The following is a 25364-nucleotide window of genomic DNA, read 5'->3' on the forward strand; positions in this document are numbered from 1 at the left end:
AGGATGATTTCACACAGTGACAGAGAAACAGCCAGTGCTTCATCACTTCATGCTTTAGGTGAATAATCTAACTGATCCACTCCTGTTTTTTGCATGCATGCATGTGCAAACACACACACACACACACACACACACACACACACACACACACACACACACACACACACAAACATAAAAATAAAATTGTTAAAAAATATTAAAGAAGAGGCAGGAAAAGAATCAACTGAAATATTTACGGTCCTTTTAAATCACTAGTTTTCATTGACAAAGTCTCACTCACTCACTCACTCACTCACTCACACACACACTTCTCCACATACACACTCACTCATCCACCCAATTACTATCACTCATCCACACACTCCTCCACACACACTGCCTCATCCACCCACTTCTATCACTCATCCACACACTCCTCCACACACACTCACTCATCCATGCACTCATTCATCCACCTACTCACTTGCACTTGTATGCGGAGGAGTGAGTGTGTGAATGAGTGGGTGATCAGATAAGTGAGTGACAGAGTGGGTGGATGATTGAGTGTGATTTAAATGTTTAACTTTGGAATATCTTTCAGGTTTAATATGGTTTAATTGAATTCAGATTTCTGAAATCAGCTATTGAGTTCTGCTCCGTTTTGCTTAAGAGCGTTCCAAATGCCGTTTCTCCATTTCTTGCATTGCTAAACCTTACCTCTGGCCACAACTCAGCCCTGCAGTCAGGCATGGAGTAATTGACAAAATTACCCCCCGCCTATTGGATCAGTTCCATGCAATTAAGCATTAAATGAAAAACTCATCAAGTTCAGAATGATACGTAGAGAAAAAGATGGATAAAAAAAAAAGATCTGATTATTGCAGAAAGACCAGCTGGGCGATAATAATTCACAAAGAGAGAGAGAGAGAGAGAGAGAGAGAGAGAGCAAGCAGCTAAATGTCCTAGATCTCTTCCACTCTGAACAATTTATCAATAACACTGCACTTATATTAATATTAAAGTAACACTGCCGCTGGCATTCAGAAAAAAATCCTCAAATAAAATATATACTTATAAAGCAACTACCAATGATCCAACTTTGTTGATTAATCTCTGAATTCTTCATTCAGTTAAAAAAGACATGTATACACACTGCACTTTAATCCTCTACCTTTAACTACAGAAGCCAGAGTTTGTCTGTTTCCACCTTGTTAATTCCTGACTTCCTGACTTCTTCCCACCTGCACTGTAGCCAGACGTCTTCAGCAGTTTCCAAACTAATTTATACCTTGTGTCTGTTATGAACCAGGAGGGACGATGTCTGCTGCAGGAGAAAGGAGATGCTGCTGAATTAAACAGCTAATTAGACAGAGTCGAGTTCAGCAGATGATTAACTTTATGTATCTGCTCGTTTCTCATACAAGTAATAAACATCAGTGGAAAACAATAAGACAAAAAAAATCATAGTGTTACACAAAAAATACTTCAGTGGAAGATAAGGGGCAATCATTTTTTTCATAGTTTTTGTTACTAAAGCAGTAAAAAATTACTCCATCCATTTATATAGAAAAACAAAGTAAAATGTGGTACATAACAGATTAATATCCCTGAGGTTTCCCAGCAGAGCATTACCTCAAAGCATCACACTGCCACTGCTGGCTCACTTTCTTTCCAGTGTACCCTGGTGTCATCTTTTTCCTAGAAAAAGTGTTGTGTATGCATTTAGCCTCCACAAAATGTAAAAAAAAAAAAAGAACGGAACGTTCTTCCATTGCAACATGAATCAGTTCTGATTCTCACATGTTGATTGTAGGAGCTTTGGGTGGTATATAGGGTCAGCATGGACTCTCTGAGCGCTCTGCAGCTGCGCAGCTCCAAACGCAGCAGGCCGTGATGCACTGTGTGTTTTCACTTTTTAACCGATTTGTGCTACAAGAGCTCTTCTGTGGGATTGGACCAGACGGCTAGCCTTCGCTCCACAAATGCATCAACTGGTTATCCCTTCCTTGGAGCACTTTTTGGTAGATACTGACCACTGCATACCATGAACACCGTGAACAAGACCTGCTGTTGTAGAGATGCTCTGACCCAGTCATCTAGACATCACATATATATATATATATATATATATATATATATATATATATATATATATATGATGAGCAGTGAAGTGAAGTGAAGTGAATAACACTGATTATCTCTTCATCATTGCACCTGTTAGTGCAATGTTTTCCTCAAAGTTGATGAAGAAGAAAAAATTAAGATTTAAGCCAAAAGATATATATTATGGCTTGTCAATCGATAAAATTTTTTGTCGAGATTAATTGCATGATTGTCATCAGTTAACTCGTGGTTAATCACAATTTTATTGCACGTTTTTTCTGTTCTAAATGTACCTTAAATTTATACGCTTCAGGTTTTTAATACTCCAATCAACATGGGCATAAACAAATATGGATACTTTATGCAAATGTATGTTTATTATTAACGAAACCATCCTCAACATAAAGCATGAAGACTAGACATAAAAAGGTAATAGATGTTTTTTTTTTTAAAGAACTTGTTCATGTCTATTAGACACATGGAAAAAAAGAACAGAAATACCAGGTTCCCATTATTTCTCTTTCTTTACAAGCAGACAAGCCTGTTTACATTTTTAGATGACAGTGCGGCTCGTAAAAATATTCTTGCAAATGTTTTAAAGTAATTTAAAAAGCATTAAAAAGTCAATGTTTTAAATTACGTACATCGACACGAAACTGAACTTTTGATATGTTTTTACATGGACAGTTTTAATTTCAGGATGTATGCATCATGAGGGGTTTTGGTGCTTGATATAAGACTTTTTTTTATATCTGAGTTAAGAAACGGCATCGTGAATATGTGTTTAGCGTTGTCGTTTTTATTTCACCTCTTTTTTATTTATTTATTCATATTTTTTTAACAGAAATGGTCAAACAGAAATGCACGCTGCATTAATCGCACGTTACTAAAATTAATGCCATTAAAATGATTTTGCATTAACGTGTTACAGATAAAATTGTGGATTTCAATCTGATTGCGTGAAAAATTTGCTGACAATGATTCGTTCTGTCTGGCTGAGACTGTCTGAGAGAGGACAAGCGTCCAGCTGACAGGTTCACTGAAAGAGACGGACATTTACAGAAAAGTGAGAGCATCGAAATAGAAATTTAAAGAGACAGATAGCAGAGAGATTGAGGATTCACTGGGCTGCTGTTATGGGAAAATAACGTGTGAAGGACTGAAGAGGGAGGAGAGAATAGGAGGAAAAGAAGAGATGGAGGTGAGCGTGCAATAAGGACAGAAAGGGAAGGATGACAGTCTGAAAAATAGAGTGGGAGGAGGAGAAATAGCAACAAAAAGAGGAAGAAAAACAGAGAGAAAGTGCAGGAGAGAAGATTATGCAGGGGCAGAGAGAGAGAGAGAGAGAGAGAGAGAGAGAGAGAGAGAGAGAGAGAGAGAGAGAGAGAGAGAGAGAGAGAGAGAGAGAGAGAACATGATGAAAAGAGACTGATAGAAAGAGTGTAATAGGGGAATGTATAAATTGCAAAGGATATAAGAATACATTTGACTGCTGAACCAGACACAGAGGGACATGAAGTGAGAGAGAAGAAATGAGAGATAGGAGAAGAGGAGAAGAAAAAGATGTAATAAGGGGAGAAGATAAAGTGAAGAAGGATGGGCAGAAAGAGGACAGACAAAGGAGTGGAAAGAATCTGGGAGATGAGGAGGAGGAGAAAGAAAGAAGAAATGAGATAACAAAAGGAACGACAGACAAAAAGAGAGAAAAAGCTTGAAAAAGTTGCGCAATGAGAGGAAATACGCTGATGGGCTTAAAATGATGCCCAATGAGAAGAAAATATATTGATCGTGTCACCAAATAGATTAAAACTAATGTAATGAAATTACAGATATTTGTATAACAAATTTAATAAGTGAAAGTAAAAAGTTGTCCAAAAAACAAATAGTGAAGTAAAGTACTGACACCAGAAAAATCTACTTAAGTACAGTAACAAAGTACTGTATTTGTACTTCATTACCTCCCACCTCTGGACCGTATCTCTCAACTACTGTACTCAGTTTTATATAACATGAGTTAAAGGATAAATATATATATATATATATATATATATATATATATATATATATATATATATATATATATATATATATAATATTATATACAGTGCCCTCCACATATATTGGCACCCCTGTTTAAGATGTGGTCGTGGACTTCTAAAAATTCTCCTTTTTTTTAAAACAACATAGAACCCAAATGCAAAAAAAGAGAAAAATCCAACCTTTTATTTAAGTACATAACTTTGGTGGTAAAAAAAATCATACATTTAGAAAACAAAAAAAACTTGAAATCATGTGTCCCACAATTATTGGCACCCCTAACAATTCCTCTGAAAAATTTAATTTTTTTTTTTTATATATATATTTTTCTGTAGTTGCTAAGGTTGGTCAGGGTATCTAGGGACTTTTAATTAGTAATTCATGATTTCCTGTTTCCTGGGGTATAAATATGACGTGACACAGAGGCCTAATTCTCTTACCCATTTGTCAACATGGCAAAGACAAGAGAACACACCATTCAAGTAAGGCAGATGTGTGTCGACCTTCATAAGTCAGGCAATGGCTACAAGAAAATAGCCACTCGCCTTAACTTGCCGGTATCTACAGTCAGAGGAATCATTAAGAAGTTTAAAACAACTGGAACAGTGACAAACAAGGCTGGAAGAGGTCCCAAGTTTATCTTGCCACAACGCACAGTGAGGAGGATGGTAAGAGAAGTAAAAAAATTTCCCAAGCTCACCGTCACAGAATTGCATCAAAGAGTGGCATCTTGGGGTCACAGAGTCTCCAAAACAACCATCAGACGCTCTCTACATGCCAACAAGCTGTTTGGGAGGCATGCAAGGAAAAGCCTTTTCTCAGTAACACTCACAAACGAAACGCCTGGAGTATGCTAAGCGATACTGGGACTTCAACTGGGATCGTGTGCTTTGGTCAGATGAGACTAAGATTGAGCTTTTTGGCAACAAACACTCTAAGTGGGTCTGGCGTAAAACAAAAGATGAGTATGCCGAAAAGCACCTCATGCCCACCGTGAAGTATGGTGGAGGATCTGTGATGCTGTGGGCCTGTTTCTCTTCCAAAGGCCCTGGGAACCTTGTTAGGTGCATGGCATTATGAACGCTTTGAAGTACCAGGATATTTTAAATAAAACCTGATGGCCTCTGCCAGAAAGCTGAAGATGGGTCGTCATTGGGTCTTTCAGCAGGATAATGATCCAAAACATGTGGCAAAATCTACACAAAAGTGGTTCAGCAGTCACAAACTCAAGGTCCTCCCATGGCCATCTCAGTCCCCAGACCTCAACCCAATCGAAAACCTGTGGGGCGAGCTAAAGAGAAGAGTGCATAAGAGAGGACCCAGGACACTGGATGATCTAGAAAGATTGTGCAAAGAAGAATGGTCAAAATCCTCTCTGTGTTCTCCAATCTTGTGAAATGTTATAGGAGGAGATTAAGTGCTGTCTTGTTGGCAAAAGGAGGTTGTACAAAGTATTAACATCAGGGGTGCCAATAATTGTGGCACACATGATTTCAAGTTTTTTTTTTTTCTAAATGTGTGATTTTTTTACCACCAAAGTAATGTACTTAAATAAAAGGTTGGATTTTTCTCTTTTTTTGCATTTGGGTTCTATGTTGTTTTAAAAAAAAGGAGAATTTTTAGAAGTCCACGACCACATCTTAAACAGGGGTGCCAATAATTGTGGAGGGCACTGTATATAAATATATATAAATATCATAATATTATATATATATATATATATATATATATATATATATATATATATATATATATATATATATATATATATATATATAGAGAGAGAGAGAGAGAGAGAGAGAGAGAGAGAGAGAGAGAGAGAGAAAGAGAAAAAGAGAGAGAGAGAGAAAAAGAGAGAGAGAGAGTTTAGCAGGATTCTTTTCCTATAAAAATAACAGCATGCAAAAGCTTTTTCTTTGCTCTTCATCTAATTCTGTCTCCTTCACTGATCCCAAGCGTCCTTGTGTCTCTACTTATTCAGTCTTAGATATAGAATATCTCTGTTTCTACATTTACATTATTTGGCAGATGACCTTATCCAGGAACACTTACAGTTATCTCACTTCTACAACTGAGCAGTTGAAGGTTAGGGGCTTGTTCAAAGGCTCAGCAGTGCTGGTGCTTGAATTTGCATTTGTGCAGAATACTCACAATAACTGCAAAACTGGGATAAAAAGTCAATCCTGAATGAGTTTAGAGAACTGGATCAACCCCTGACCAGGCTTCACTGTGGGTTAGCAATGAATATATTACAATCCATTCATGTATTAGAATAAAACAATTTATGGCTGCTGATGTGGAAGTTAACGTGAGCAATATTGCATTGAAAGAACTCTTTTTGCTCAGTTCTCGTCCCAGTGGAAAAAAACTTTTCACTCTTTCCTGAAGTAGGACTGTTTCAGAAGTTATCCAATTGCTTGTACGTTAAAATCGTTAGCATGATGTAACATGAGCTCACTCCTTCATGGTCTCACGCTTCAGGTTCTCATCTCTGAAGTGAATCAGACCCGGTGCTAAATCTTTCCAAGCCAGATCACTTGTAATAATTACACCTTCTGTTGGTCCAATGGGAAAAATCTAACTTGTGCATTTGTGGCGAAAAGTTTCCTCATTGACAGCTAAGAGGTATCCCTACGTCACAGTATTACATAAATAGTAGAGATTTCCAGTCTACAGAAACCGAAACACTGATTTGTTTACACTCAAGTGTATAACTTGTGGTCCAATTTTGTTCTCTTTCTACTGTTATCTCTCTCTAACTAAACATACAGAACACGCATTGTTGAGGACGCCACCCATTAACTGGTAAATTTTATTGAGCATTTAAGTTCTATTTGAACTGAATCCTGGTGTGTTCTTTGACTCTGTGAGCTTCTTTATTCAGGTGAGATCACAGCAATGGCACTTGGTCTCAATCTGAGGAAACTCAGTTAAACATTGGTACTCTAAATCGACTTAACTGCAGGAAGTGAAGCCTTGTGTTTTTTTAGTATTGCACATCATTTTGTAAATGCAAACTGCTAAAACACTGCACTGCAAAACATTTAGCTGTTAGAATAAACCAATATCTGTATCACTGTATGCAACAAAAACTACTGTAGTTTTAAATATATTTGTCATGTTTTATATTTTATTCATTATTTATATATGTATGTCATATTTTTCTTGGTGCCAAGCCAACTCTCTGCTCTTCATGATTTTTGCCTCATTATGATTTCTTCAAACATTGTCTGAGATCATTTTTTTGAACATCAAATGTATCAGCAAAGAGAGCACAGCAAACAAAAGAATCCTGGCAATGCTACAAACCACTGTGGCAGTTCATGACCTTAAAATGAGCAGTTACCTCTTTAGGAGGGAGGGGCATAATTTCTCACCCTGTCAATCCCATTAGTTTCTAACCAATCAGCAGTTGTCTGGAAGCTCATGTACATGTAATTAGGCAGGTAGCAGATTTCTCAGGCCTGTGACACAAAAAAGTTGTGCATGGTGGGTGTCACTTGTCTCGGGAATGTCACAGCACGTATCAGTATTCAGGTGAACAATTTTGGGAGCAATTCAGAATTTGTTGACTGATTTCTTCTAAACTAGATTTATTAGGTTGAGTTAATCTTACCTTTGTTTTATGTTGTGTTCTCATTTCGAATTCATGTTATTTACATGCACTAAATGGATCTACCTCTGCGTTCACTTTCACATCTTCATCCTAAAAACAAACAAAAATTCCTTAGCCACTCTTTTATAGATTTCAAATAAAGCATTTGTTGTTTTTTTTTTCAGGCATCTCATGCCACTTTTAATCCAAACTCTCCATATTCTGAATAAATATCATTCAGATAATCAGAGTGAATAAGCAAATGCCACCCGCATGCAGTCATCTGCATAATGTACAAGCGTGTAATGTAGAACATTGTACAAATATTATCATATTTGATACGCTTTTTATCTTTGGCAAAACAGAACCCAGCTGAACATGCAAAGTTTAAAAAGAAAATCATAAAATAGCTTCTGAGCAGTTTCTCAGTCTTCATCTTGAATAGTACATGTTGTGCAAAGTTGGCTAACAAAGTTCCCAAGTTCCCAGCAATAAAGATAGAAGTACGCAATGCTTCTTCTGTGCAACCTACCACTACCACTGGTCAAGCTCTCACATTCAAAACTGCTGGGGGTCTGCTAAGAACCTCCAAACAATCCTGGTCATATTCCCTTACAGACCTGAGCTTTAAGAATTTTGTTTCAGGATTTATTTTTGCTTTTGTTCAGATCAGCACTTCATCCTTGTCTGAATCAGGACTACCCGGTGTCGAAATGGAAAACAGTTCTCCTGTCCTGGATCTGGGTCTTTGTAATTGAGGTGTACAAGCCTGACCCGGTGAATCGTTCTGTTCCAAGAGCAATCTGAGTATCTGGCCTACTTGTTCCTCTAAAACGGCCATCCTTGAACCCAAAGCTTGGATCTCTCCCCGAAGCTCCAGCCTTGCCTCCTGAAGTGTGGTCTGAAATGACAGTTCGTGGTTTGAGAACATATCCCTCGCAAGTCCTTCTCCTCCACCACAGATGATGTCTCCTGGAACGGGACTCTGCACTTCCTCTACGTTATCTAACCTCTGATCGCTTTGGGTTAACCCGCTATCCCATGAGTCTGTTTTACGGAGAGAGTTCTTTCTGGACGTGGTGACGTCCACAACACCTTCGATCTGCACTTTGACCTCGGGAGAGAGCCGTTCTATAGATACCGCTTTTGTCACATTGTTCAGCCCATCTTTCCTGCTCTCCTGTGGTAGAGAGTCTGGAGCTGCCATGTTGTTTTTTAACCGCGTCCACCCACGACCCGGTTTTGCTTGTGAGGTGTTGCTCATCTTCAGACGGGTCATGCTCGGGGTTGGATCTCCAGCCGCTTTTAGTTCCATGACATCGCAGTTGTTTTGTTTAAGCGGGTCACCAGATTTTGAGAAGGAGTTCTGAATCGGTGTGATCTGCGAAATGGTGACCACACTGCTACAGGAACCCATGCTAGATCTCCCGTTCTGTACCGCATGCAGTGTGCTCTGGGGGATGGACGCATGTGTGTGCTGTAGCTGAGTGTGTGAGCGTAGCTGCATGTGAAGCTGCTGCCGGTTCTTCTCCACGTCAATTTGGACCGAGGCCTCCTGGATGCGAAGCTCCTTCTGCTGTTTGAATTTCTGCAACAGTTTTCGGACCGGGTGGTCCACCGGGATGGTCAGCGGAACCTCGTTTTTTGAGCGCTGACGTTCTTCTTCCTCCTTTTTCACATCAATGATCTTACGGAAGACAATCTAAAACAAAACAAAACAAAAAAACATTTATGCACAAGACTTTAAGATAATCATAACCTTAAAAATTCTTTGGAAAGGTAAGGGTTCATAGTATCCTAAGGCAGATCTACTTAGAACTCACAGGGCTATAGACACAAACTCAAACTCTCATAGCATTTTGCTAGAGGTAGAAAACTACACCAAACTGTTTTCCTGACGACTAGCATTTAAATAATTTGTCGAAGCCAAGTTATTTATATAGCACATTAAAGTTCGCTGAAGAATGTAATGTCCAACTGACCTGAAGCATGCAGGGGTGTGTGTGGATTATCGTTTGTCCAATCAGGTGTAATAAATATAAAATAGATCTTATCAGACTGAACAGCCTGAAGGACTGTATTGAGTTTGGTGAATGTATCTTGTGAGGTTTAGGAGCTATAACAGTCAGAATCTTTCAATGCAATTCAATGGGAATTTCGACAATTTTCATCTTTCAAAGAACAGCAGTAACATCAATAATAATAATGTTTGGTACAAACATGAAATAAGAACTCAATCCAGTTCAATTCATTTTTATTGGTTAAGCACTTTTAACAATAGACATTATCACAAAACAGCTTTACAGAGATAAAGCTGTTATAAAAGAATGGTATCGGTTTGTTCCTTACAATTTTAAATTGATCCCTAATGAATAAGTCAGTGGTAACTGTGGCAAGGAACAACTCCCTGAGATGGTATTAGAAAGAAACCTTGAGAGAAACCAGACTAATAAGAGAACCCATGTCTATTCATTACTGTTCTACCACTGTTCTATCATTATCACTGTGGTCCTGAGCTTATTAACACCTATGAACCTGTCAGGAGTTTTAATTGACCTGTTTTGGTGTTTGGTATACACTTTGGTGAAAAATGAAAGGTTCTTAGCCTCCTAAAATGATTCTAATCATGTTCCCCCCAGAGGAACAACCAAAGAACCCTAAAGGAGTGTAGATATTTTTCCCAAACAAATATACACATTGTATGAGCAAACTATTTGTTATGGACAGACAGCTTTATGGGCATCCCTCATGAAATCTAGATGACAAGAGAAAAAAGTAACCTCCATTTCCCACTGTATTTAAAAGTTTAGGTGGGAAGAAAAACGTTTTCCCACAAGCCTCCAAGTCTCCAGGGCTGATTTGAAGTAGGCGAAGAAGGCAGCTTATGACATCCGGCACAGATTTAACAGAAATGTCAAGACTGGTGTGAAAAGATTCGCTAAACAATCTGGCAGAGTTGGAACAGATGCCAGGGAGAATGTGCTGAGTGATGCGAACAAGAAATCCCAATATTACACATCAGAGACTCGAAAATCCGGCCTGAGCATACAAAACAGGTCAAAGCATAATTATACCTAATAATTTTATATCAGAAATAAAGCACTTGGAGACATTCTGTTAATGGAAAACTATCAATGAAATCACTGTGTGATTAAACACTACACTATATTACTGGAGGCACTCAATTATATAATATGTCTTTGGATGCGCTCTAATAACATTTTCCATTCAATTGAACTTGGAAACCAAAACCTGTTCCAGCTTGGCAATGCTCCTTTGCACAAAGTGAGCTCCTTGAAGATCTGGTTTACATGCTTTGGAGAGGAAGATCTTGAGTGGCCTGCAATAGAGCTCTGATCCCATGCCTTACTCTCACCAGTGGTTGACAGAGTTCAGTTGTCTCGGTGTTAGAGTATATATTTTTTTTGTGTTTTTGGTGCTTCAAAGCCCAGTTTTAACCATTCTTTTTATCTGCATCACAGGACACTGAAACAGAGCTCACAGGCACTCGTCTACATGCCTGCTGCCACATACATATACACACTATAAAGTTTATGCAGTACAGTAGTATAAGTTATTTACAGTAATTTATTCAATTCTTAACAAATTACAGTATACTACCCTATAATGATCACCATTCTGTAAGACTCCTGGGTAGCCTGAGTCACATCTCAACAATAGTTTAAAGTAATGATGGTGTGTGTGTGTGTATATATATCCAGCTGTAATATGTTCATCAAAATTATTTAACCTGCTCTCTCCATCTCTCTCTCTCTCTCTCTCTCTCTCTCTCTCTCTCTCTCTCTCTCTCTCATGTTCTGGCATTAATGAAGCAGTAAGCGATTGCTGTTAATAAACATTTCCCAGTGCGTTTTTGAAAGCACCAAGCATCAAGCACCATTTTGTATGAGACAGAAATACACAGCGCTGTCACCGCATCTAAAAATATTACAAATATATATACAAATTTATTTCAAATTTATTTGAACGGCACAAATTTTTTAATGCAGCATGCATTTCTGTTTGACCATTTTTATTAAAAATAAAAGTAAATAAATATATGAGGTGAAATTAAAACTTTCAATGCCACACATTTTTAATGATGTACTTTCTTTACTCAGATATATAAAAAAATCTTGACGCGGCAAGTTTCAAATCAAGCATGAAAATTCGCCATGACGCACACATCCGGCAATTAAAACCATCCGTGTGGAAACATAGCAAAAGTTCTGTTTGGTGTCCTGATGATTTATGTAATTTAAAACACCATAATTACTTTTAAACATTGACAAGTCAGTGTGCTCAACATGCTTCCGCAGCCAGCGTCCTCAACATGCTCAACATTCACTAATAAACATACATTTGCATAAAGCATCCACATTTGTCTATGCCCATGTTGATTAGAGTATTAAAAACTTGAAAAGTATCAATTTAAGGTACATTTAGAACAGATAAAAATGTGCAATTAAGTTGCGATTAATCACAAGTTAACTCATGACAATCATGCGTTTAATTGCAAATAAATATTTGAATCGATTGACAGCCCTAATATCATCATCATCTTTCGACTTCATCCCGTTAGGGGTCGCCACAGGGGATCATCCTTCTCCATACCCCCCTGTCCTCTACCTCTTTCAAACCAACTACCTGCATGTCTTCCCTCACCCCAACCATAAACCTCCTCCTTGGCCTTCCTATTTCCTCCTTTCTGGTGGCTTCATCCTCAGCATTCTCCTATCGATACACTCCATGACAAAACCATCGCAATCGTGCCTCTCTCACCTTGTCTGCAAAACGTCCTACATGCGCTGTCCCTCTAATAATTTATCCTGTTTACCCTTTTATCACAAATCACTCCTGCCACTCTTCTCCACCCACTCCACCCTGCCTGCACTCTTTTCTTTACTTCTCTAACACACAATCCATTACTTTGCACTGTTGATCTCAGGTACCTGAACTCCTCCACCTTCACCACCTCTTCTCCCTGCAACCGCACCACTCCACTGCCCTTCCTCTCATTCACAGACATGTACTCTGTCTTACTCCTACTGACTTTTATTTCCCTTGACGCAGTCAAACCTCCACCTTGAACCAGTCTGTCGTTCTTACTGCACACTGCACACTGTCCTCATACATGTCCTGCACCACCCTCACATACTTCTCTGACACACCTGACTCTTTTTTGAGAGACATATGAATGTTTCTTTTGTTTATAAGCAGAACACTAGATTCACTTTAACCAACTTTATTTTTAGTGAAAAATCCTTTAAGTCTCCAAACTTCCCTCCTACAAAACAACCCCAAACCATTAAGCTTCCACCTCTATGTTTGACTGCGTGTTGTGAAAGAGTTTGTGTTTGAAAAAGCTTCTGCACTTTGCACAGCACAGTATATACTAATGATTGGAGACCTCTGTTCTACAGCTTTTGATTATGAAATCTACCTTGAACTTTAACATTTTATACATTTCTACTTTCTTTTTTTGTTCTTTTATTACCCTCTCCATTCCTCTCATGCTAGCAGCTCTCCTAAGGTTTGCTGATAGGAAAAACGACTCAGGCAAGTTGTTTCACAGTAAATTATTTATGGTGTCCTTTAGCTTCTTTACAGTGCTTCAGATAGTCTCCAGGTTTAAATTCAAATAGCAGTGAGCACATGCTGGAGAAACTTTAAACAATATGCACTAAATTAAATCAAATTGTGTATTGTTTTTCTAAAAACATAAGCTTCTTTGAACAAAATATTCGGTTGCCACTACATTTATATCTGAATCACTTTCTGCCTCATTTACTTAATCCTCAAACTTGAACTCATTATCTGTGAATTCTTTCGAACAAGAAGTTACAAATTATAGTCTGCCGTGAGTCCTGTATTACATTTTTGAAATTTAAAATATATACAGACACTAATGAACCATGATATTTGCTAAATCAGTGATTATGATGTGCAGCTATGTTATTTATATAAAAGCTGAATGTGAGAGAGTGAGAGAGAGAGAGAGAGAGAGAGAGAGAGAGAGAGAGAGAGAGAGAGAGAGAGAGGAAGAAAGAGAAAAAGAAAAAAGCAAGGGAAAAAAAAAGACACAAACAGAGAGTGTCAGAGAGACTGAGACAGAGAATGTGTGAAAGAGAGAGTGACAGAAGAGACACAGAGAGAGACAGAGAAAGATTGTTGGGTTAACTTAACTTGTTTATTTAAATTCACATTTTTTTAGATAAACACAAATAAATATGTATATATAAATATATTGAGGGTAAACTGTATTCAAACTGACATTTTTCAGTACAGGGTTTTCAGTTTACACAATCCTTTTTACATGCGGAACATAGTTAATATCTCAGGAATGTATTAAGTGGCGGACCGCAAATTTGTTTAGTTTCCGCCTCGCACTTAGCGCACTTAGCGCATTTATCATTATTATTATTAAAAAACCTGAAAAACATACACAACAATGCCAGGGGTATAAAAATTAAACTAGAGTTAGTGCAGTGTCACTGTGGCTACTCACTTCCTACTGTAAATAACATATGTTTTGCGCATGCATGATAACTCTAGCGTTATGTATTCTTCAGCGTTTTATGTCCAGCTTCAACAATTTCTCTTAAAAGGTGAAGATTCTGACAATTCTACATATCGTGGGAGTAAATGAATGAAGGATGGAAGGAATAAAGACATTTGTTTATGTATACAGAAATAAGAAGAACAGTTAAGATCGTATTTTAAAAATTAAATATTTAATGTAAAACACACACAAACTAATGCATACAATGTTTCCATTTATTTAATTTGAATTAATCAATTTAATTTGTTCCAATTCAGTTGATTACTTAATTAAATTGTATTTGTATAAAATATTATAAAATATTTTTTTTATATATTATTTATCCAAGCAGGCATTTTATAAAAAAAAATATTCTAAAAATGTAAACTGTTCAAATGTTAATCACAAATGTTAATAATTATAACTGCGTTCTTAAAAAATGACAATTTTATTTTCTTTTAACATTTCTCCCCTCCAACCATACCGAAATTGAAATGAACCGTGACTTAAAAACCGAGTTTCATACCGAACCTTGAATTTTGTGTACCCTCAAACATATATATACATACACACACACACATACTGAAGCCTACGAGGCCTCTAAATGGCAAAAAAAACACGCTTGGATTCCACTCTGCCACTCTGGCTGTTTGTTTCTAAAATTCTCTGTATTAGTGGCACATGTATGGAGGAAATAGACCACAGAGGCATTTGTGCGACGTCCCACGCACTGCCTGCATTTATCTTTCAGCACCAGCAGCCAGACAGCAGGACACATTGAGAATATTCTTTGTCTCTCCCTCTCAAACACTCACATCATCTCTCTCTCTCTCTCTCTCTCTCTCACAGACACACACACACACACACACACACACACACACACACACAGATTTAAATCTGCCTCTCTCTAGTAAGCCGTAATGAATTAACTGAGATCTTTCCATCACCAGTGGGAGACGCTGAATTTTATATTCTCCTATAATCTAATAATGTGCAGTAATGAATACTCATTATACACTTCGACACACCCGAAGGCTTTCCTTTTGTGATTCATTGCTTATTTATACCCAGAAACAAATCTCACTGACATGCTATACTCTACTTATACTTTTCCACCAACGGCCGTGGTGACAAATTTAACTCCTTCCAGTTTTTTTCCCGTTGCATCATTTGTCTTTCCCACTACCTTCAAAGAAGTCATGTTTCACTATGAGAAATGAATCATAAAAAGTGTTTTTGGTCACAGAAGATGCCACGTTTCCCCTCACGCCCCTCCTCACATATGGTGTACGATCTTAAAATATAAAAAAAAACATTTGATTTCAGAAATGGTGGACAAAATACAATCAGTTCACACACACTGATCAATTAGAGAAGAATTAGCGTAAGTGGGTTTTCCAGGATTTCTTAAGGGTTCTCAAACTGACGAGGGCATCTTCATTTCTGAGGAAGCACAATTACGCACAAAGTTATTAAGGAACAAATAGAGTACTTCTAGTTTCTAAAAAAAAACAGTCCAAAAATAATCAAGCTTGAAAACACAGAGTCTATTTTTGGTTTTGAAGCACACACGTGTTTCTTTTGTTTCAGAACAGGGAAAAAGATGTTAGTAGACTGCCTCACCCCCACAGTCAAACATGAAGGTGGAAGCTTAATGGTTTGGGGTTATTTTGGAGCACTGAAGGTTGAAGACTTATTCCAGGTGAAAGAAAAACTGAACCAACATGGCTACCGTTCCAACACCAGGGGCGCTGTGTCATTGCTGACCCTGCACTCAGACCCCAACTTCTGAGCAACCTGGGATATGCGAAGAAAGAATTTCACTTTGCTGTAATGTATATGTGACAAAGTGTATTATATTCTATTCTATTGTATTCTATTCTATTGTATTCTATTCTATTCTATTCTATCATGCAATTCCGTCTAAACTGCGACTCATTGGAACCGTCTTAACCATACAACAAGACGATGAACTGAAGCATCCGCACAAGCTCTTGGAGTGTTTTTAGAGAGCAAACAGTCATCTGGAGTGTTATCTCTCATGACATTACCAGCCAAATCACCGTAGCAAAGGCAAAGTGTTTCAGCTGAATGTTTGAAGAAACAAACTGTCCGGATGCCAAGAGCGTGTAAAGGTCTTAATGCTAAAAAAAGATTTTTCAATCAAAATAAAGTGCAACATCTGTACAATTATGTAATTGTTCGGTCAAAGTAAATCTTCATACAGTTGCATTAAAAAGTGTGTTGCATAGAAACAAGAGAAACGTGCAACAGTTTTCTAAAAAAAAAAAACCCATAAAAGACTGGGTGTTTCTACACTTTTGACAGACACCGTCTAGATATAACATAATTTAAAGTTATTATACACTGTAATATAGATATTAGTGTCTGTTTCTGTAACTTTTTTTTTTTTTTTGCTCATGTTTCTCTAAAGTTAATGACACTCCACCTTTCCTCAGAGCCGTCCATCCCAACGCACAGACGGAGTGAATTATTGGGTCAGTGGAAATGAGGATCAGACAGATGAAACGGCATACGGAGAAGCCTGATCAACACGTCTCATGAACCATTTTCAATGCCAACCGGGTTAATATCATGCATCATTCCGTGAGTCAAGAGATGTCAAGCGTCATCTACGACAACGATAAAATCGATGATACTGTTTAGCGCACACTGAAATGAGACTGTACACTGGGAGGCATGTATGAACAAAAATCTTACTGTCTGTAAATCAAAGATGCACGATGCATTCATTATTAATTATAATTAATAGTATTATCAAGGAAATGTTTGGCATTTCTGTCAAGCTCTAAACACAGTACAGTAGTGCAGCCTTGCTGACTGTCAGAGGGTAATTAGGGGGCGTGCAGGTGCGTGCGCACACACACACACACACACACACACACACACACACACACAGATGCTCACTCTCCTCATTAGTTAATAATGGAAGATTCTACCTTGCAGTTATTCTAACACAGCTGGAGAAATTTCTCTACATAAATAAATTACCTGATATTACTACTGCGGCAGGGACACACACACACACACACACACACACACACACACACACACACCTGACTGAATGAGCCAATTCTTTAAAACTTTATACTGCCAGAAAATTTCATATACTGCTTTCTGGGTGCATTCTCTTGCCCCCCCGTACACATACACACACACAAAGACAGAAACACACATCCTTCTCCTGCTGTCCTTTCCACCTGAAGGTGCAGGACTCACGTGAGTGTAAACTCTTTCTAAACACACAGAGCCCCTCATTCTTCCACCATAACCGCAGACGAGTGTGTTTTCATCTGTGTGATGGACGGACAAGAATATTTCTTATCCTCTTTTTAAACTAAAAGGCTCTCTGCTTTGACCCAGGGGTTAAAAGTGTGATGCAGCCAGACAGCAAAATTACTGCAGCCTCTATCTGACAAGAGAATAATAGATGAAGAGGGGAAGAGAGAGAGAAAAAGATGGAGAGAGAGAGAGGTAAAGGAGCTATAAGCATAAAACAAAATTGTTTATTCTCATTCTCAATTTATATTAGCTAGGGGCCGAGAACAAACACGCAGCTTTTACAAACAAAGACTTAAACCAAAGAAAGGAAAGATAAAAGAAAAGAAAGAAAGAACCTAACACAAAGAAGAGAAGAGAAGAGAAGAGAAGAGAAGAGAAGAGAAGAGAAGAGAAGAGAAGAGAAGAGAAAGGGATGGATGGATGGATGGATGGATGGATGGATGGATGGATGGATGGATGAATGGATGGACGGATGGATAAATGGGAAGATGGTGAAATTTGATGAATAGATAGATGGATGGTAAATATATTTAGAGAGATACAAGGGGAAATGTATGAATGTATGGGTAGATTGATGGAAAAACAGATGGATTATAGCAAAAAGTAAAACAAAAGAAATAGGAAAATATGGACAATGGATGGATGGATGGATAGATGGATAGTGAAAAGATTTTGGAGAATGAATAGATGAATTGGATGGATAAGACGATTGCAAAAATATGATGGATAGATGGACAGAGAGTTGGATGGATGGACAGATAAGTAGAAAGATTGATGCAGGGATTAAAGGAAGAAATATAGATAGATAGATGAGCAGATGGTGAAAATACAATAAATGGATGGATGATAAATATATAATGGATTTATGGACAATGGATGAAAGGATGGATGGAAGTGAATATGTTCTGGATGAATAAATGAGGGAATAGTGAAAATATGATGAATGGTGAAAAAATGATATCAAATGACATAACCAAAAAACTAAAGGAGAGAATAAGCGACAGTAGAAAATCTGAATACACCCCTTATAAATGAATAAAAAAGGGATAAATTAGATAGCTGGAAAAATCGATGCATGAAAGGATAGATCAGAGAGGCTTAGTGTACCAGTGGATAAGTAAAAAGAGAGAGAAAGGAGGAGTTTTGGTGCAGTCCTGCTGCAGCGTATCTCACTGCTGATTGCTGATTACTGCGTTCAGGTTGTATTTCAGCCTCAGGTGAACGAACTGCAGGAATAACGCTGATAAATGACGAGTGTATTCAGGGGAACTCGTGTTCCTTCTCTGACTCGGCCAGATTTATTACTCTAATTACACACACTCTGTTAGTTTTAGACTGAGGGCTTTGTAAGAACAACGTGAGACTTACAACATGATGAAAAGAAGAGTAAAGGAAATAGAGAGAAATAGAGAATAATGAAGAATGGGGTCAAACAGATGAGCTGCTTTGAACCAACCAATTAGGACTGGATACTCGGACTTCCATCTTTTCCACTAGTGACCCACATTTTTACCCATAATCCTTCTGGTGTCCCTTCATTCTAGACAGTGGACAGGAAGATTAGTGCACTGAGGTCTGGGACAAAAAGACATTCCTCGTTTTGTAATAAAATCGGGTGACATGCGAGAGCTTCCGAGGCACAGTCAGGGATTTTGGGCTTGATGAAGGTTTCAATGGGAATGATAAGAATTGTGTTGGATGAGTGTACAAGGTTTAAAAGAAAACAAAAGAGCTGGCTAAATCCTTAAAAATTCAAGTCTGTGTGTGTGTGTGTGTGTGTGTGTGTGTGTGTGTGTGTGTGTGTTTGTGTGTGTGTGTGTGTTACCCTTTTGCGAAGGTTGCAGGTGAGGATGAGATTGCGGGAGAAGGAGTTGGCGAACGCCATGTAGAAGTCGAGCACTTTTAGCAGAGCGTCTCTGTGAATGATGTGCAAATCGCAGTAGGTTAGCGCTCTGACGTTAGCGCACGAGTGAGCTAGGGTCGTCTCTTTCCAGAACACGTCACCGAACACATCACCTTTACCTGAGAGAGAGAGAGAGAGAGAGAGAGAGAGAGAGAGAGAGAGAGAGAGAGAGAGAGAGAGAGTAATTCAAACAAGAGCAAATTCAAACAAGAGCAAAGGACAGCAATTTCTGAATTGAAATCTTGAACTGAAATATATACAAGTAAAATTTTTTGAAAGGAAGAAAGATACTTAGATCGGATGAATAAATGAGTAGATGGACAAATGGACAAATGGACGGACAGACAGACAGACAGACAGACAGACAGACAGACAGACAGACAGACAGACAGATAGATAGATAGATAGATAGATAGATAGATAGATAGATAGATAGATAGATAGATAGATAGGAAAAAATAGATGTGTAGACTGTTGGGAAAGTAGATAGGTAAACAGATGGATCAGTGGCACATAAAGGAAAGAATGGGAAGACAAACAAAACTAAGAAATTTAAATGCATGAATATATGGATGGATGGATGGATGGATGGATGGATGGATATATTGATCAGAAAAAGGATAGACGTGTAGACAGTTGGGTAAGTGGACAAGTGAATGAATGGGTGGTAGCACATAAAGAAAAGACTGGAAAGAAACTTGATAAAAAAATATGAATGCTTGAATAAATAGATGGATGGATGGATGGATGGATGGATGGATGGAGAAAATGATGGATGGCTAGATAGATAGATAAAGAAGAGAGGTGGTAGCTTATAGGTGAAGGCATTGGCTTCTGGTCCAGAAGGTTACAAGATCAAATTCCAGCACCACTAACCTGCTGAGCCCTTGAGAAGGGCCAGTTGTAAGTCGCTCTGGATAAGGGATTCTGCCAAATGTACATTTTCATAAAGCTTAGTAAATCTTATATCATAAAGCTTAAATCTTATATCATAAAGCACTGTGTTCATGGAATAAAGGGATCAGAAGGTTTAAATCATGTCCTATTGAAGGTCACCTAAAGGTGTTTTGAGATCAGACCTCAGATTAGCCTGCAGTGTGAATCAAGCCTCAGGAAGCCTTTCACACTTCCCTACAATATCATAGTGAAGAAAAAAAAAGCAGCAGGAACCGACACAATGCCATTAACACAAGTCAGTGACGGTGCGCTCCTCTCAGCACCGATCGTCCCACAGACGGTGAAAAGCCAGAGAAGCCTGAAAAGATATTCAGCTCTCAGCAGGACACATCTGCAGCCCGGGTGACAGAGTGATGAAGAGAAAAGGATTTGTAAAGGGTTCTCTGCTCAGTGATGCACACAGTAACAGGCACGTGAATACAAAGAGCTATCGGATCTTCTTTAAAAAAAAAACCCTCCAGTCATGCAACATGATAACACTAGACATATACATATAAACAGCGTGATGATTTGCAATGCTGACCACCGTACTGTGATTAGCATTGCGAATTTACAGATGCTGCAGTAGCCATGTAAGGAAACAAAACATTATGTGGAACAAAACAGACAACATCAGCATGCTGTCATGAACCAGAGCTCACATAAATAGACTGCTGCTTTATTCTTGTCACATGTACTTTTACAGCACAGTGACACAGTGCCACTGGAGCCTTTCTCAGAGACCTAAAAGTCAATTCAATAAATGTTTTCATTTGTATAGTGCTTTTAACAATGAACATTGTCGCAAAGCAGCTTCACACAGATAATGTGGTGATTGTGGAATGTGGAAAATGAATAAGATGTTCTTTATAAGTTTAAGTTTGACCCTGATGAACAAGCCGGTGGCGACTGTGGTGAGAAAAAAACTCCCTGAGATGGCATAAGGAAGAAACCTTGAGAGGAACCAGACTCAAGAGGGAACCTCATCCTCATCTGGGTTGCACCAAATGTCCATTTATTACAGATGAACGATGTTGCGGGGTGCAGTGATGATGATTAGAAGCAAATGGTAGTCCTGAGTCAATGTAGCAGACTGTTGACATTAACTACAGTCTAAATCCAGTGGCGGCTGGGTGATGCTGGGGCTTGAACCCCCCAACCTTATGATTAGTAACCCAGAGCCTTAAAGCCTGAACCTCCACTGCCCAAACATATCAGTGCCATGATATGACCATGCCTGGAATATGATCATATTCCTGTAACAGAACATCACAGAGTGTTTTATTCCTCTTTTTTTTTTTATCCGTTTTTAATCCTTTAACATTGACACATTATACTTTTATCCCTTTATAGTTGCTTCTAATGTCCCAGAACATCCTCAAAACACATTTATTCTACTGGCTGTAAAACATCATCATCGTGCCGTCTTAAACAAATGTATTAAAAAACGTTAAACGGCTGTTACATGTTTCTAGCAGCAGTGAGGTACGTTAAATTTGTGCGGTGGTAAACTAAGTACACAAACCGTATACTTTAGTTAAAGTAACAATACAGAAGGTAAAATAATACTCCAGTAAATGTTCTCCCTTTAAACTTTCACTTGATTAAAAGTACAAATGGATTTTCCTTTAAATGTACTTAAGTATCCAAAGTACTATGATTTATTATGGTTATATTGTTTCTCCTATCATTTTTGTCACAAGACTCGCTTAATCAACAGTTTATGTTACTCTTAACACATCAATCTATTAATAGAATGATATTAATGACTCAAACACTGATTAATATCTATTAAAATTATCTCAATCCAAAACCTTCTTTTCAACTACTTGTGGCAAGAACTGTATGTTGGTGTTAAGTAGATATCAACAAGTGGCAATTAAACACAGGCTTAAAGCAGATCGCTACTCTGATTGGTGGTTTGCTGCCTGATTGACCAGTTAAGTTTTTATCCACTTAAAAATAAAAAGGAACATCTGATTTTACAAAATATAGTTATGTAGAGTAAAATGTAGAGTAAAAAGTACAATATTTGACTTTAAAATGTAGTAAAGTTCAAGTCTCCCAAAAAGGAGTAAAATACAGAAGTACAATAACAAATTACATTTAACCTCGTTACTATCCATCACTTGTGTGTCATTTACTTCTGTTTTATAGTGTCTCACTTCTATCCTAATCTCTAATTATTTTTCTATTGCAGCATGACATGAGCTTTTTTTATTCCTCACACGTGAAAATCGAGCTTGCTAAGCGTCAGATCTTCACTAATCCACCACTTTACACTTTTAAATCTGCACCCTGTCAGCAACGAATGTAGCTAAATGTCAAAAAGTAACCAGAAACAAGAAGCCAGGCTGAAAAACCGCAGGTGTTGATGAGACATAACAGAATAAAATTGACCAGAGACGAGCGAGCAGACTTTTTGCTATTTCAGCCCCTGCTGTGCCGCTCCCCGCAGAGCCGTTCTGCTGTTCTCTCCATCATTGCGGCAGGAGTTATTGTCTCTCCTGCCTTCTCCTGAGGCCCAGAGCCTCCCATGGGAAGTGATTAACGCTCTATTCGACTCCGTCCCCATGACGACTCAAGTTATCACTAACCGTTTCAATGAGTTTTCTGATTGGCCTTTTATCGGGGCAGAGAACTATCAAATGGAGACAATCAATGCAGCATTAATGGGGGAAAGAAGAAAAAAAATCCAGAAATAAAATCCATAAAATATATTTTTTTATTGAAACCGATCAGAGTCAGACTCACCAAGTATAGCAATGACCTCGTCGTCCTGGATGACCTCGAGTGACCCGGACACTACGAAGCACAGTGTGTCCACGCTTTCCCCAGCATGGAATATGAGGTCCCCGGGAGCCGAATGAATAGTCTGGAACTCAACGGCTAACGAGCGAAGGCAGCCGTCGCTGGCCAATCGGAACGCGGGGTGCTCGTTAAACACTTTCCTGTTCAGGTGGACACAGATGTCCGCACGCATGTCCTTGGGACAGATAGACAGCACCTGTGGAAACGTGGACAGGCCTGCTAATGCCTACTGCCACACAGAGATTTACTCCTCGCTAGCTACAAAATGATTGAACAATTTTGATCATTTAGAGAGGATATATTTTCTGGACTTTCTACAACCCAGACAGTTCTGAAGTCTTAGTTTAATGGCTATACTTTCATCCCTCAGCCCACAAGTCTGACCTTTTCAGTGTCTATGCCTTTGGTCATGGACCATGTGGAGACGATGTAGTCCATCACCCGCTCGCTCAGGCCTTTGGGCACCTGGTAGAGTTTCAGGAAATCCCTCACATTGTTCAGCATCTCGTGGTAGCGGTTGGTATTGGCGTACATCTGCTGGAAGATGGTGGTCACGTTTCCGAATATTGTTGCATACAGGAGAGCTGAAGAACAGATACATTTTAAGACTTAAATAAATTACGGGAAAAAAAAATTCTCACATGAATTATACCATTCTTTAATCCAAATGACGTTAACGTTCACTCCCTTGCAAAAAAATCTTCCACACGAGAACTAAGATTTGAAAAAACGTGCAACTGTTTAAAACTTCGTCTCTATGGGAAACATTACTGCCTCACATTAATCATCATTATCATGCTCCTCTTTTCCATAGCAACCACACCTGAAATAGTTCTGCAAACACTCTGGTGCCACTTGTGACAAATAAAGACAGAAGAAAAAAAAAAAGAAGTTAACAAGTAGAGAAATGAGAAAAAGGAGCGATTCTTGTGATCATTATCTATACCTGATCCTCCTTAATCCTCAGTACTCATTCATTCCTATCAATGACTACTAATTGATCGAGGTTGGTGTAATGAGGTGGAGTCAATGCTTAACATTGATACTTTAGCAGCTCTTCTGGCCCAGGGAAGGAAAACACCTCCTTAAACATCTCCTTGCAGAATGGTATGGAGTGGTGGAGCTTCCACCATATAAGTTCCTACGATTGAAGGAGGTGTGTTTTCTGCTTTTATTGGTACAGTAAAGGAGTTATGGCCTCTATTTGTGCTGGTCCCAGTAAAGAAGGTATTGTCAGCCTCTGTTAGTTTCAAAGAATAAGGTGTGGCCCAGTAAAACAGTATTGTCTTAGTTTCTGTTGGTACCAGGAAACTAGTATTTTCTCAGTCTCTGTTGGTCCCAGTAGAGGAGGCATGTCCTCAGTTTTTCTTGCTCTCACTGAAAGAAAGTGAACTCTGTTTCTGTTGGTCCCTGAAGGTAACGGAATGTTCTCTGTGTCTGTTGATCCCAGTAAAAAAAGTATTGTTTCAGTATCTTTTGGTCCCAGTGAAAGAGCTGTTGCCTCTGTATTGCTGGTCTCAGTTCTGGTGAAAGAGGTAAAAGAGGTGCCTCTGTTTTTGTTATTCCAAGTTAAAAAAAAAGTGTGCGTCTTATGTCTTTGAGTTCCAGTGATGAAGGTGTGACCTCAGTTTACGTTATTCCCAGTGAAAGTCGGAGAAGTTCCCAATCCCAGTGAAATTTCCCAGGCAAACTCATTTAATTCAGAAATAACATGGTAGCATTGTTTAACACAAAAATATTGTATTTGCATTTTAGAGAATGTCTGAGCAGAGCCTAAAACCCTGTTATAGATTCTTAAAGAGTTCGGCTTCTGGTTAAAGGAACACGAGAGCTATTAATCCAAATCAACTTTCAGTGAGAAAATCATCCAAGCAGAGTGTGCTGTGTGTGTGTGTGTGTGTGTGTATGTGTGTGCAGGAATGTCGTTTTAGTGTTTAGGGAAAGTTTTAGTGTTAATGTTAATAGCAGACTGTGCTTGTTGAGTGGAAATGATGAGTGGGAAATATATTAGGAGGACTCTGTAGGGACTTTGTGTAAACAGCAACGGCTGATAATGAGGCCTAAAAGGACCTTGCTGTCCTGAAAAAACAACAAAAGAAAATAAACAGCTGCAGGAGAATGATAGGGACAGCAATTTATTCTTGCTAAAAGATGGC

General features: G+C 38.5%; 1 protein-coding gene across 4 annotated transcripts in view; it reads right to left on the bottom strand.

Moving 5' to 3' along the window:
* Nucleotides 1–7132: 7132 nt before the first annotated feature.
* The window catches only part of kcnh5b (potassium voltage-gated channel, subfamily H (eag-related), member 5b), a 58080-nt gene continuing 39848 nt past the window's right edge, over nucleotides 7133–25364 (bottom strand). For 3 of the 4 annotated variants that reach the window (XM_046870501.1, XM_046870493.1, XM_046870480.1), the window contains 4 exons: nucleotides 23593–23792; nucleotides 23152–23404; nucleotides 19384–19580; nucleotides 7133–9416 (listed from right to left, as the gene is read on the bottom strand). In XM_046870501.1, the coding sequence (XP_046726457.1) occupies nucleotides 8379–9416; nucleotides 19384–19580; nucleotides 23152–23404; nucleotides 23593–23792 (1688 nt within the window). In that variant the 3' untranslated portion in view covers nucleotides 7133–8378. The remainder of the gene's footprint in view (nucleotides 9417–19383; nucleotides 19581–23151; nucleotides 23405–23592; nucleotides 23793–25364) is intronic. The other variant, XR_006928244.1, reaches the window with a different exon arrangement.

Source organism: Silurus meridionalis, chromosome 2 (genome assembly GCF_014805685.1).
Source record: "Silurus meridionalis isolate SWU-2019-XX chromosome 2, ASM1480568v1, whole genome shotgun sequence".
NCBI classification, from domain to species: domain Eukaryota; kingdom Metazoa; phylum Chordata; class Actinopteri; order Siluriformes; family Siluridae; genus Silurus; species Silurus meridionalis.